Source organism: Primulina tabacum, chromosome 17 (assembly GCF_025594145.1).
Source record: "Primulina tabacum isolate GXHZ01 chromosome 17, ASM2559414v2, whole genome shotgun sequence".
Lineage (NCBI taxonomy): Eukaryota > Viridiplantae > Streptophyta > Magnoliopsida > Lamiales > Gesneriaceae > Primulina > Primulina tabacum.
Window position 1 is genome coordinate 10,418,664 of NC_134566.1, and position 12,277 is coordinate 10,430,940.

General features: G+C 34.4%; 2 protein-coding genes across 3 annotated transcripts; one reads left to right on the forward strand and one right to left on the reverse strand.

Annotated features, from left to right (window-relative positions):
* Positions 1–421: 421 nt before the first annotated feature.
* On the forward strand, positions 422–6,415 carry LOC142530313 (uncharacterized). 2 transcript variants are annotated; one of them, XM_075636094.1, is made up of 5 exons: positions 422–1,985; positions 4,879–4,937; positions 5,053–5,157; positions 5,452–5,587; positions 5,957–6,415. In XM_075636094.1, exons 1-5 carry the CDS (start codon positions 1,281–1,283, stop codon positions 6,284–6,286), a joined length of 1,335 nt encoding a protein of 444 aa, XP_075492209.1. In that variant the 5' UTR covers positions 422–1,280; the 3' UTR covers positions 6,287–6,415. The 2 variants fall into 2 exon arrangements, with proteins under 2 accessions (XP_075492209.1, XP_075492208.1); XM_075636093.1 differs by having other exon boundaries at positions 424–1,985; positions 5,029–5,157.
* An 81-nt stretch (positions 6,416–6,496) lies between these two features.
* On the reverse strand, positions 6,497–8,633 carry LOC142530314 (gibberellin 20-oxidase-like protein). Its single transcript, XM_075636095.1, has 3 exons — positions 7,896–8,633; positions 7,075–7,665; positions 6,497–6,889 (listed from the first exon to the last, which is right to left on the reverse strand). Exons 1-3 carry the CDS (start codon positions 8,234–8,236, stop codon positions 6,799–6,801), a joined length of 1,023 nt encoding a protein of 340 aa, XP_075492210.1. The 5' UTR covers positions 8,237–8,633; the 3' UTR covers positions 6,497–6,798.
* Positions 8,634–12,277: the final 3,644 nt, after the last annotated feature.

The window sequence follows — 12,277 nt, forward strand, 5'->3', positions numbered from 1 at the left end:
TCTCTTATTTACAAATTATGTGCACTTAATGCCTTGATCATTTTCTTCCTGCTTTTGACCAGATAGTATAGTTTTTTGGTCATGTTTCACGCTCAATCATACTTTCTAAAACAAAGTCAAAAATAATTTTTCTTTTTACTTCTAAGACAAAATTTTATATGTAAATTAATTCCTATTTTTTTTACTTCTCTGATAATTGATAAATCTCATGTAATTTTTTTTCAATTATTTATAAAAAAAATTGTACTTTTTTTAAACAAAAACAAAATTATACTTTACTCTCATTTCACGTGTTTTCTTATGTATGCACTTTTTCAAAATTATTTATTTTACTAATTATTAAACTTTGAATTTTATGATAAAAGACAATTTAAAAAAAAAAATTACATAGTGCTTTCCGCGAAGTAGCCTGTGTAAAATAAAATAATTTAATGCCAGTTGTTGGTTGAAGCGTCGGTTGACTGGCAGGTAACTACTCCTCTCGACTGATCCGGAAATTATCTGATCGAAGAATTTCACCTACCTTATACAGCTCACGAAAGATTAAATTCCTGGATTATTTACGGTTATTAAATAGAATATGTTTTCATCTGAGCTCTTTTTTGTTTGGTTCTTGCTCACAACTAAGTGGGCTTTCTGAAAATTCAAGAAACTGGTTTACCCTTGTTTTTAACGAGTTTGATGCTTCGATTCTTTATTTTCTTGGATCAGTTCTAAATTTTGGTTTCTGGGTTCTTTTTGTTTTATTGTAAAGATAGTAGTTGGGAGTATATTTGGCCTTTACTTTTTTATGTTAATTAAAACACAAGTAGCGGAAGCCCAATCATTGCTCATTGTTTTTGTTGTTAATTAATAAGCTGCTTTGCATTTTGATCAGATTATTTTTTATTGATTCTGCACATTTATACAAGGTTAGAGTTTTTTTTAATTATTCTTGGTTGTTGCATTCGTATTTGCTTCCCAAGTTTTCAGTTTGTTCGCTGTGATTCATCTGTTTTTTTGGTGGTGGTGGTATTTGTTGTATTTACAGATTTGATCTTGAAGTGGTGAATTTGAAGTGGTTACTTCAATTTTGCGGAGAATCCAATCTCCTAGTTTCCAATTCCGTGTTCCTATTTCACTTTCATAGAACTTGTTTTGACACCAATTTTGCTCTTGTGGCATTTTTCACCATTCGAATGAAAATCTATCTGGATGCTTTATCATCTCAGGACGCCTACAGTTAGTTAGAAATACATGTCATGATAGATCATCCTTAGAGGCTTAGACATTAGGAGGCTATGTCAATTATCTGTGGTCTGCCCATTCTTGAGTGTGTATATTGTTTAGCATGTGCTCGATGGGCATGGAAGCGGTGCCTACACACTGCAGGCCATGATAGCGAGACATGGGGCATGGCCACACCCGAAGAATTCGAACCCGTCCCTAGGCTCTGCCGATACATATTAGCTGTCTATGAAGATGATCTTAGACAACCCCTCTGGGAGCCTCCTCGAGGGTATGGAATCGATCCCGATTGTTTAATTAAGAAGACAAATTATGAGGACACTCGTGGGAAAGCGCCCCCGTACTTGGTATATCTGGATCATGAGCATAACGATATAGTTCTTGCAATAAGAGGCCTTAATCTTGCGAAGGAGAGTGACTATGCAGTTTTGTTAGATAATAAGCTCGGGAGAAGGAAATTTGATGGGGGTTATGTCCATAATGGGCTTTTGAACGCCGCAGGGGTGGTTTTGAATGCAGAATGTGATGGTTTGAAGGAGCTGGTAAAAAAATATCCGAATTATACTTTGACTTTTACGGGACATTCTCTAGGGTCAGGTGTGGCGGCACTATTGACACTGGTCGTGGTGCAGAACCTTGATAAAGTGGGCAATATCGACAGGAGGAGAGTCAGGTGCTTTGCTATTGCACCGGCCAGATGTATGTCTCTTAATTTGGCTGTGAGATATGCTGATGTTATCAATTCTATTGTTCTTCAGGTAATTCGTTTTATACTTGCAGCACCTGATAATGTGGCATTATTTTTTTCTGTATTGAGTCTTTCTAACTTGCTTTGGCTCATATTTTTACCTGTTCTGATGATTTATCTAATATTGACCTGTATATGTAAATGGACATGATTTAGCATCTCGTAGCTTGTGAAGTATTGTATTTACTATTTCTAAGACATTTCTCCATTCCCTACTAGAGGAATTATTATTTATTTTTCTCCCCTGTCAGAAGGATTCTCTCAAAAGTTTAGCTAAACAGCCAAGCTATGGAACATGGTGGTATCATAATTTTTTAGTTTTTCGTTTCTGCATGCGCATGACATGGATTGAATGTTGGGACATCGAATTCTCGCACCCAAGACGCAGCTGAAGTTTAAAATTTTTCGTCTCGACATTCAAGATGTTGTTTGGGCGTCGTGTGTTTAACAAACCATTCATAGGACGTTTAGAATCATACATTTGCGTTCTCTATGCTTGAACTCCAAATTTTTCCGGTTTTTACACGGAGATAGTCTTTTTTGTAAATCTCTACGAATGGCTCTCCTCTTTGATCGTCTAATCTGGTCCACGATCAGATTCAGTATTTCTTCGCTTGGATTGCACTAGTAAATATAAGCGATTTTGCGTTGAGACTATGTCCTCCAAATTTCCAAAATCTGGAGACAGTGCAACGACGGCGGTGCAAGGAAGCACTTGGCCGAAATTTTCCTTCACAAAATGTGTGATGGCCGAAACTTGATGCTTCAAGGAGATAGTGTTTTTCAATTTTGTGTGCGAGGTTGTGTGCAAAAATTATAGTATGGTTTATGAGTCCTACTAGTGTATATATATAGTGAGACTCATAATCCAATTAGGAGTCTCTCTCCAACAAGGACTCTAAGTCCTTACCCTATTAGGACTTTAATTTCATTAGATCTAAATTCTTATATTATTATTTAATATATATTGTATTTGTCAACTTTTGACAACACGTGACTTATATAATAATAATATGTGTACATGTTTAGTAGTCATCATTACTAGTACCGACATTTAATTAGTAAATTCTAAATCCACTAAATGAATGATTCCGAATTCATTATAGCCCCGTTCGAACGATCCGAGAGCGCCGATATATCAAGGATACAAGTGTTGTTCATGTAATGAAAATTGAAAATTTCGAAGATCAAAATTTCCACTTATCATATTGGGCAGCTGTCAGTTTTAGTGAACTCATTCACAAAAAAGACAGTTCCACTCTCCTTCATTATTTAGTAATCAAGATAACTTCCATTTCTTCCGCCCTATAGAATCAGCTCATAAACTTCTTTATAAGCTGCAGTCGCCAAATTTCAGCTCCTTGAAATATGACTATCTCAACGGGAACACATGATCTGATACTTGTGTGATCCTCAATGGTTCAGGATACAGCTAGCCGTTGGTTCACATCTCCATGTGATTCAAAATAACATTTATTCTTATTTGAGCTTAACCTAGTTAGCTTCATTCTTTTCATCTACTCCTTGATAAAGAATGTCGGAACTTATTTCTGATTGCACCATCGGATCATGGTAAGAACGTCTAGTAGCATCGACCCATGATCTCATAGTCATGGTTAGCGTACAGTTCGGTCCCTTCAACTCATATATCCCGATCGAATCTGCAACCATTGGTATATCGAGAGTTGCATATGAATTCGATGATGCGATTTATCTTTGAGTACTAATAGTGGCATGGTATGTGCAACTAGGAAAACATATTTCTTTAAATCACATTTCTTGCTCCGGCTAGAGACTCCTTGTACTATTAACTCATCAGATCACATATGATCTTCACCCGTAGGTGAATGGTGAATCTACGACTACAATGCATTTGCTCCTATCTATTTCGAAACTACACCTAAACTCGCCACCTGGTGACCCTCAATGGAGTTGGTAAACGGATCAAAGTGCATGCTGGTAAGTATAGCTCTTACATTGTCCCGGGTCAAAGGACCAATGGTATACAATCATAACTGCGGACTATTCCACTCGATAAGTGAGAACCACTTGGACAGATCGAGAGGGGTTGTTCAATGCGTCATCATATGATCACTCATCTGTGTGAATGGACATCTTCATGCCCTTGCCAATGAAACATGCGTTTACACCACATATGCTAGTCTCGAGCTCGAACGACCTTTATCCTTGTTTTAGGCAGCTGATTCAACTAGGAACATGTTTTAGAATATACGGTATATTTCCTAATGAGTTTCATGGTCTTACGTTGCGAGACAGACCTCGTGGTACCTATTGCATATTCAAGAACTTTATCTATGCAACTTGCATGGGTATACAAGCAAGTATAATATCATAATCGAATGAAATCGTAAAATATTATTAAAATAAAGATTGTTTTACATTTGAGTCAATAAAAGTCCGAACCACAAGTTGGCTTGCTGGACACCTACTCTAACATTGAAATGGGAACTTAAAATAACTTCGAATACAAGGCCATATCTGTTTATGTCTTCCTGTTTCTGATTATTTTCTGTGGGTGGATAACCTAATCATTCTTGTTTTGTTATATAAAATCCTAGACATGAACAGATATCTAATCATTGTTGTTTTGTTATATAGAATCTTAGACATGAGACTGATGAGTTCATGTAAATTGAAACAAAGCTATGTAACTTTCATGCTTTTCGCATTGCATTTGAACAAATCAATTCTTTATTCTGGTCACATACTCTATCATTCAAGATAGAAGGCAGCTTTTATAAATCACAAATTGGCGAAAAGAGATCAAATCATTGTATTATTTCCATCATTTTTCAGCTCATCACATTGTGGTAAGACTTGTTTGCTTCGTGATGTTCATGAATAAGTTAACTAATTTTCTGACTTAAAGCTCACTTGATCAGGATGATTTCTTACCCAGAACAGCCACCCCCTTGGAAGACATCTTTAAGTCACTTTTCTGGTAATAACAAGGATTATAAGATTTAAGTCAATCTTTACCTACTTTGTTGTGGTAGAAGAACTAATTTTTCAAATATACACTTCTTTTACAGTTTGCCTTGCATATTATGCTTAAGGTGCGTGGCTGATACATGCATACCAGAAGAGAAGAAGCTGAAAGATCCAAGAAGACTATACGCACCTGGTCGCCTTTATCACATTGTTGAGCGAAAACCATTCAGGTATATGAAGGAGAGCGAACATGAAAGATTACTCTATCAAGTGATAAAGCTTCCCAAACTTATAGTAATTCCATAATTTCTCAAAGAATTAATGTGGAATAGCAACATCATGCGTTCATGCTTGTGGAATTTTGATGCGTGGCTGTGACTTTAAATCAAAGTTTTATCAATTGGTCTCATCCAGAGCTAAAGCAGCGGGTTCTGAAATCGAGAAGACAATTCTTGAAGTGAATTGATAGATATTGTGTAAATAATTTATTGTCTCTTAATTACATATTCCATTCTTTAATGAAGATGTGGAAGATTCCCTCCGGTTGTGAAGACAGCAGTGCCAGTTGATGGAAGATTCGAGCATATAGTTCTCTCTTGCAATGCCACTTCTGACCATGCCATTCTCTGGATAGAGAGAGAAGCCGAAAGGGCTCTTGAAGTATGTTTTTTCTGCTTCTTTAGATTAACTACAGTAGGAAATTTTTTCTAATAATAACAATATATATCATAATCATAATAATATAAATATAACTAGAGAATGTATTCTTTGTTTCCTAACACATATAGCTGCACAGTTTCCGAAGTAAAGCATTAGTTTACTCCAGCATAAAATGATTCAGGTGGGGTGAGCAGGCACGATCGCCCCCTCGCAGACAATTGAAAACCTTTCCAATTTTATATGATATTTTGAGAATCACATATAATGTTCCTTCTTGATGCACTAAATCTCCCCTCCCATATTACATCTCCTTCTCCACAGTCTTAATTAACTTATCACATTTTAATACACTTCCCGTCTGAAATACAGTTGATGCAAGAGAAAGATCACGCGCTTGAGAGTCCAGAAAAACAAAGGATGGAGCGTCAGGAGACGTTAGAGAAAGAGCACAGTGAGGAGTACAATGCTGCTTTGCGAAGGGCTGTTTCATTGTCCGTTCCACATGCTTTTTCACCTTCTCGATATGGAACCTTTGATCAAACATCCGATGAAGAGTCCCATAAATCTTTTGGTGATTCCTCACGAGGATCATCGACAAGAAGCAGAGGTAGAGAAAACTGGGATGAGCTGATCGAGCGTCTTTTTGAGAAGGATGATTCTGGTCACATAGTACTGAAAAAAACACTAGTTACTGATTGACATTGTAATATAGTCTCTGTCAGGTTTCCAGCTGAATTTCAGCGTCATTTTTCTGTTTGAGGTTATGTAATATGTGTTTGGGGTATCAGCAAAAACTAGATATATATGGTTTCAAATTTCAGTTTCAATTTCAAATTACCATAATAATAAAGCATTCCCAGAACACCCAGTGGTCATATTATTTAAAACTATTGGGTCAAAGAAAAATGATACAGAATCAAAATTTATATTTGGCGAAAGGTAGTGATAATAGTCTAAACTACAAGAGGGCCTATATTTTAGCTAAACGTGGAGCTTCATGTAATTTTTACCTCATTATTTTTCAGTCAAACTGTGTGGTTGCAACTCAAGAAGCTTTTCCATGAGATTCAACTTGCAACTTGCTGATATAAGAGTCAACTACTAATTAAAAATCCCACAATAGCTAAAGATTTTTTATGTTGAAAGTAGATCCAATGTGAAATTTGATGATGTTGCTCTAAATAATATTGAGTTATTTATAGTTTTTTCTTTCATCTCGAACTTCTTCTCAAATTTAGGATCTTGGTGGAAATGAACCACAAGTCATCCGCTGATTTTTCCTCCATTTGATCACCTGTTTCACTAGAAAATACAGGAATTCTTGTGATCAAAAGACGAAATATTGATCTGAAACATTTTTTAGCATTATAATCGCATCATCTCAAATAGCTCCTTTTACTTGAGAGGAACCACAAGTACAAATTGATTTGTGCAACACACTGATAAAATGAATAGAGAAAGAACAAAATGATTATATGAAATCTTACTCAATCCCTGCAAAATGTTTGACAGTGAAACCAACTTTCTCAAACTTTCCTTTCTCGTTGTTCTCTCTGAATCTCAAATAATCTGTACAAAGAAAAGGCTTGTAGAGTCTCAAATTCCCTTCTCCAACGATTTCATGGGGAGCAGAGATCGTTTTCTCGTCTTCAAAACACCAAAAGAAAGCAATGGAGAATCGATTCACATTTTGTTTCAGGATAACTCTATGCTCAGATGATCTGAATTTTCCGTTGCTCCAGGCCTCCATCAAGTCACCAATATTCACGACGAGCGTATCCCTGTGTGGATTTATGTCCATCCATTTCCCTTCTTTAGATCTCACTTGGAGTCCACCATGGTCATCTTGATAAACTATGGTTATACAGCTCATATCAGTGTGCATTCCAAGCCCTTCGGTTTCTTGTTCTTCCGTACAGTTGGGTGGAGAATAATTATTGATTCTTAAGTAACCATGGCAACTCTTGAATTCGGACAGGAATTTCATATCAAGATCACTCCCTAAAGACTTGATTGTCATTTCAAGAATTGTTTCTGATAAATAGGTCATTCTACTTCCATATTCTGCAAGTATCTCACTAGTAAATGACGAAAAGAATAATCGATAAGCATAAAAAATGGGAATCTGATCGAGAAAGTTAGCTAAAGCAACGTAGAAATAATCTTTCGTATCTCACTAGTAATAAATGACGAAAAGAATAAGCGATAAGCATAAAAAAATGGGAATCTGATCGAGAAAGTTAGCTAAAGCAACGCAGAAATAATCTTTATCCATAATAAATATGTATTTGTCGTCACAATACTTTACCAGAATTCCGAGTCTGGCTGGTTTAGAAGAGCTTCTGAAGAAATCTGCGCAGAGCCAAAGAAGTCCGGTCCTGATACTCGTAGACTCTCGAAGAAAGGGGAGGCTATGAAATGGGGAGTATATGTTCTTATATCAGATGAAGGACCTGCTTTCTGTTTCACCTCCGAGGGGAGATTAAAAATCTGGCTCGACAAAAAACGCAGTTTCGTGTACAACTCTTTGGATAGTCCATGGTTTGTTATGTGAAAAAAACCCCATTCTTTACAGGCTAGAGAAAGGGCAGAAAGAGAAGCAGAGCTTAAGGGCTGTGAAATATCAAAAACAGGAAGTTGTATGGACATTATGAAGAAATTTTGTCCTGTTTTGTGAAGTTTCCCTACTAGCTTTAAATAGAAGCTAAATCAACTACTGTCCTTCAATATTTAAATCTCAGAGCACCATATTTCAATATTCGTTCAGAGATACAAATTCTTTTCAAAGAATAAAGATTTTGATAAAAGAAGGCTGCAAAAAGTTACTACAGTATAAAATTCTATAGCTACCAACCTTTCTTACCAAACTAATGTTTAAAAGAAAAACATGCATATTCAGTCAATTTAAGAGAAATTTAGATAATATAGAAGTTTGACATAGCAAATGGCTTTAAAATTGAATATTTATCTTCCAGTGGTATTGAGAAAAACAAGTATTGATGAGTTGGCAGGAATGATGGAGCCATGATTGTTAATTTGATATACATAGGCTCTTCAGCTCAAAGTTTTGACTTTGGAATAAATTTCTTATATGCAAGTTGATGAATTAGAGAATGTTACTTAGGCACTTAGATGAGATTAGTAATTTTTAACCGGTTGAGGGGTTGGGAGGGACAGCTTCTGTCCCATCTTTATGTAATTTAAGGCTGACCAGATTTTTGTAAAAAAAATAAAATGTTGGAACTGAAGTTAAGTTTGTTCTATGTAGCCTCTACAGAGACATTGGAGAATCAACTGGATTTTTAATATTCAATAGTAAATATCCTTGTTGGGATGTCCCTATTGGCAAAGCAACTGAAGCGTACACTTAAATGACTCTAATTTTATATGGTTACCATCTACTATAATATTTTTGATACAATGACATTTGCTTGATGCTACAATTCGTGTTAGAGACAGAGTCAAATTTTCATGAGATGCAAGTCTGTAGTGAAATTATTAGATAAAGTAATTGCCTTGGATGGAACAAAGGCCAAAATATGTTGCTGGATTGTTACATAGTTATTTGAGTTGCATTATTGCCGTCATTCCTAATTTTAGGCAACACCGAAGATGTTCGATTCTGTATTTTTGTTGGTTCGAATTTCATTCACAGTCGCTTTCCTGCGTACAGTTCAATTCAAGAAACTGAATATAATTATTCCTCAAGAACAATTCTGTTGTACTTTATCTTAACTTGTTGGAGGTCAATTCATCTCTAAACATGTGGAACCAACTCCTTCATTAAAAAGCCATAATATGCTATTTTACTAACTAAGCCATCCTACTTATTTCCTCTAATAGCCAAAACTTCAGACCATGATGTCAAAATACGAAATAATGATTCTTGATACTTGGAGATATGAAGGGTACTTCTAATTTCTTGCAGCAAATGCATTTAACCTGAAACATAAATGGGATTGAATGAAAGTTTCCTTGTCATTGTACCTTACATTTCTTTGGTTGCAATTGGATGGAAAGATTTGATTCGGACCGATGAATTTCATTTGAGGAGGGATCTGAAGAATGTACTTGAAATGATCACACCGTGAATGTATTTCAAATTTAACTCAATTATTGTTATATCTACGTAAATTAACAAATAAGTGTAAACAAAATTCATTCAGCACAAATTTATCCGAGCAATCAAATGGATTTGAAATACAGAGCTTCAAATCCATTGTCCAAGCTTAACCTAAAGGAATTCCCCATCTCATTCTCCAGGAAAGAGTAAAGTGGCCCAAAATAAGTTTCAATAATATGTGAACTTCCTAGAGATCCAGAGAGTCCTCCACAATTAAGCTTCAGACCGATCTCTAAATCATACTGTCTATTCCATCAAAGGATAAGCCTCTTAGAGACGCTCAATTCAGCATCTATGCTCTCTCTTCTTAGTTTAACTTGAACTAGATAAATTATATCACCAATTGCATTTATTTTGCAGCAGTTTCCAACAACTGAGAGTGTTACATTTCTAAGAGGTAAACTTGGAATATGTGTCCGTAAGGATAACCTCGGCTACTATGCTCCAACAATTTGTTTGAGAATAAAGATTTTTGCAACCCCAATACTGCAGATTTCTTGCAATATCTAATGTCATGCAGTGAAAATTAGTCATCAGAAACTGCATGTTCGTAAAGAAACTACATAGTCCAAATAAAAAGAAATGCAATAGGAGAAAGATCAATCACCATTCACCACACAACGCAAACAAACTCTATCCATCCTCTACTAGCAAAAAGATGCTATCTTTACAGCACAAACAAAATCTTTCTATCATTAATCTTAACGAAAAAATTATTACATTCCAAAATGGATCGCCAATAAAACTCGACCCACTTTACAGGACAAAAGGGTAGCTAAAACTCACGATTAGAGTTCAAGAATTGCAAAATTTTAAGGGGAATCCGGAGATGGATTGGGCTTCTTAACAGAGCATGAAGCTTTGAAAGCTTCAATATGTGATTGGCATTTCTTCTGATCTCCTTTATTTTCTTCCAAACATTTCTTGAGGGCTTCCACATCACACGGCGACATAATCTTTCTCACGCCACCGCTGATTTTGTTACTTCCCTCCTTCGCTTCCATTTTCTTGGAAAACCCAAAAATGAAAACTATTATAGTTTTTTATTTTTATGTTTAGACTTCTCTCTATACATTACTTTAATGTGAAACAGAAAGAAGGCGCAGGAATTTTTTTCTCTTCCGGAGAATTTTATGCTAATTTTATTTTTGCTTCAAAAAATATTTTTATTATTTTAATTTTATTTCTATTATTTTAATTTTATGACTGTGAGGTTTTTTCGTTCTAATTTAATATATTTTTTTGTTCGAAGTATTTGTTTATTTATATTTAGTTATATGAAAGTTGTGTATTGATTAATCTGACAATTTCATTTGATATATGATTTTTTACTGCTATCCATGAATTCAATTATCTGTAATTGTCAAGAACAATTGATACTAGCGATAGATTATGTCTGTTATGATATCATAGCATATTTAATCTAAATAAATCAACGCAACCTGATATATCAATTACAGCTATGTTAGTTGTTAGATTTTAGGATTAACTATTTTTAGAAAACGAAAATATAATATTTAATTAATATGGAACACTATCTTGCTCATTTAGTTACTGGTAAGTTTTGATTCGATGCCGAATTTGGTCAATTAAATTTGAAGAACAGAAGAATTTTAACGGTTATCTCTATAATTCTAAGGTTAATTACTAGGAACCGTGAATGAATAATTTGTTGACCGATGACCATTTACACAATTGAATAGTAGAACCCTTGAATCAGAATTTGGTTAGATTGAATTTCTTCTTTCAGTATACTCATTTTGGTTATTTAATTCTCTTTACATTCATTATTTTTCTTATTTGCTAATTTTAGTTTCACTATATTATTTTGTTAGTTCTTATCCAAAAAATGTCATCTTCATTTGTTTTTCCTCTAAAGAAATCATCTCTATTTTCTTGTAGATTCGACTCTACTCATTATTAAATTTATTATTTAGAATATATGAATTTAAGTTTTATGGCTCAACGACAACACATCACCAAACATCTCATCGCTCATAAAAATGTTTTTTATAGAATAGTTGTCTAAACACATTTATTTTTAAAACATTTTATAAAAAAATTGTAAAACACATTTTTATAGAAACTTTTTACAAGTACTTGTCCAAACATAGCTTAATAATTTTCCCCTTTTTTAACCGATTCTTTATGTTTATTCTTGATTTATGATACAATATGGAATCTATTCATAAATATGTTTGTAATGAATTTAAATTTAAAAGAATGATTTTATAATCGAGTACTTGTTCATAGGACTCACTCTAAATATGAAAATAATTTTTTTAAAAAATAAGTCAGTCGTATAGTTTTCAATCCTTTTGGTATGATCTTTTGTTGGTTGCACATCGTTCCACCAAACTTTCAAAGGGGTAGTTTAGTGAGTAAATCAAGAATTCATTGATCTTTGTGATTTGAATTATGTTATGATTCATTGCATAAATTTACTAACTACAAAAATAATTTACTCTATGTAATAAGATAATGTTATCGAAATATGTTAATGTGTAATATGAGCGGTTTCCGTGATGTTTTGCAATTCTTGTGATAACAATGTTTAGTTTTCGATT

Excerpts from the sequence above, each read along its gene's own strand:
- LOC142530313 (XM_075636093.1), top strand. The coding sequence starts at position 1,281 with ATGTCAATTATCTGTGGTCTGCCCATTCTTGAGTGTGTATATTGTTTA. Across the intron at positions 1,986-4,878 it reads TCAATTCTATTGTTCTTCAG|GATGATTTCTTACCCAGAAC; the intron begins GTAATTCGTTTT and ends TCACTTGATCAG. Across the intron at positions 5,158-5,451 it reads GTTGAGCGAAAACCATTCAG|ATGTGGAAGATTCCCTCCGG; the intron begins GTATATGAAGGA and ends TCTTTAATGAAG.
- LOC142530314 (XM_075636095.1), bottom strand. The coding sequence starts at position 8,236 with ATGTCCATACAACTTCCTGTTTTTGATATTTCACAGCCCTTAAGCTCT. Across the intron at positions 7,666-7,895 it reads CAGCCAGACTCGGAATTCTG|TGAGATACTTGCAGAATATG; the intron begins GTAAAGTATTGT and ends GTCATTTACTAG. Across the intron at positions 6,890-7,074 it reads AAACATTTTGCAGGGATTGA|TGAAACAGGTGATCAAATGG; the intron begins GTAAGATTTCAT and ends TGTATTTTCTAG.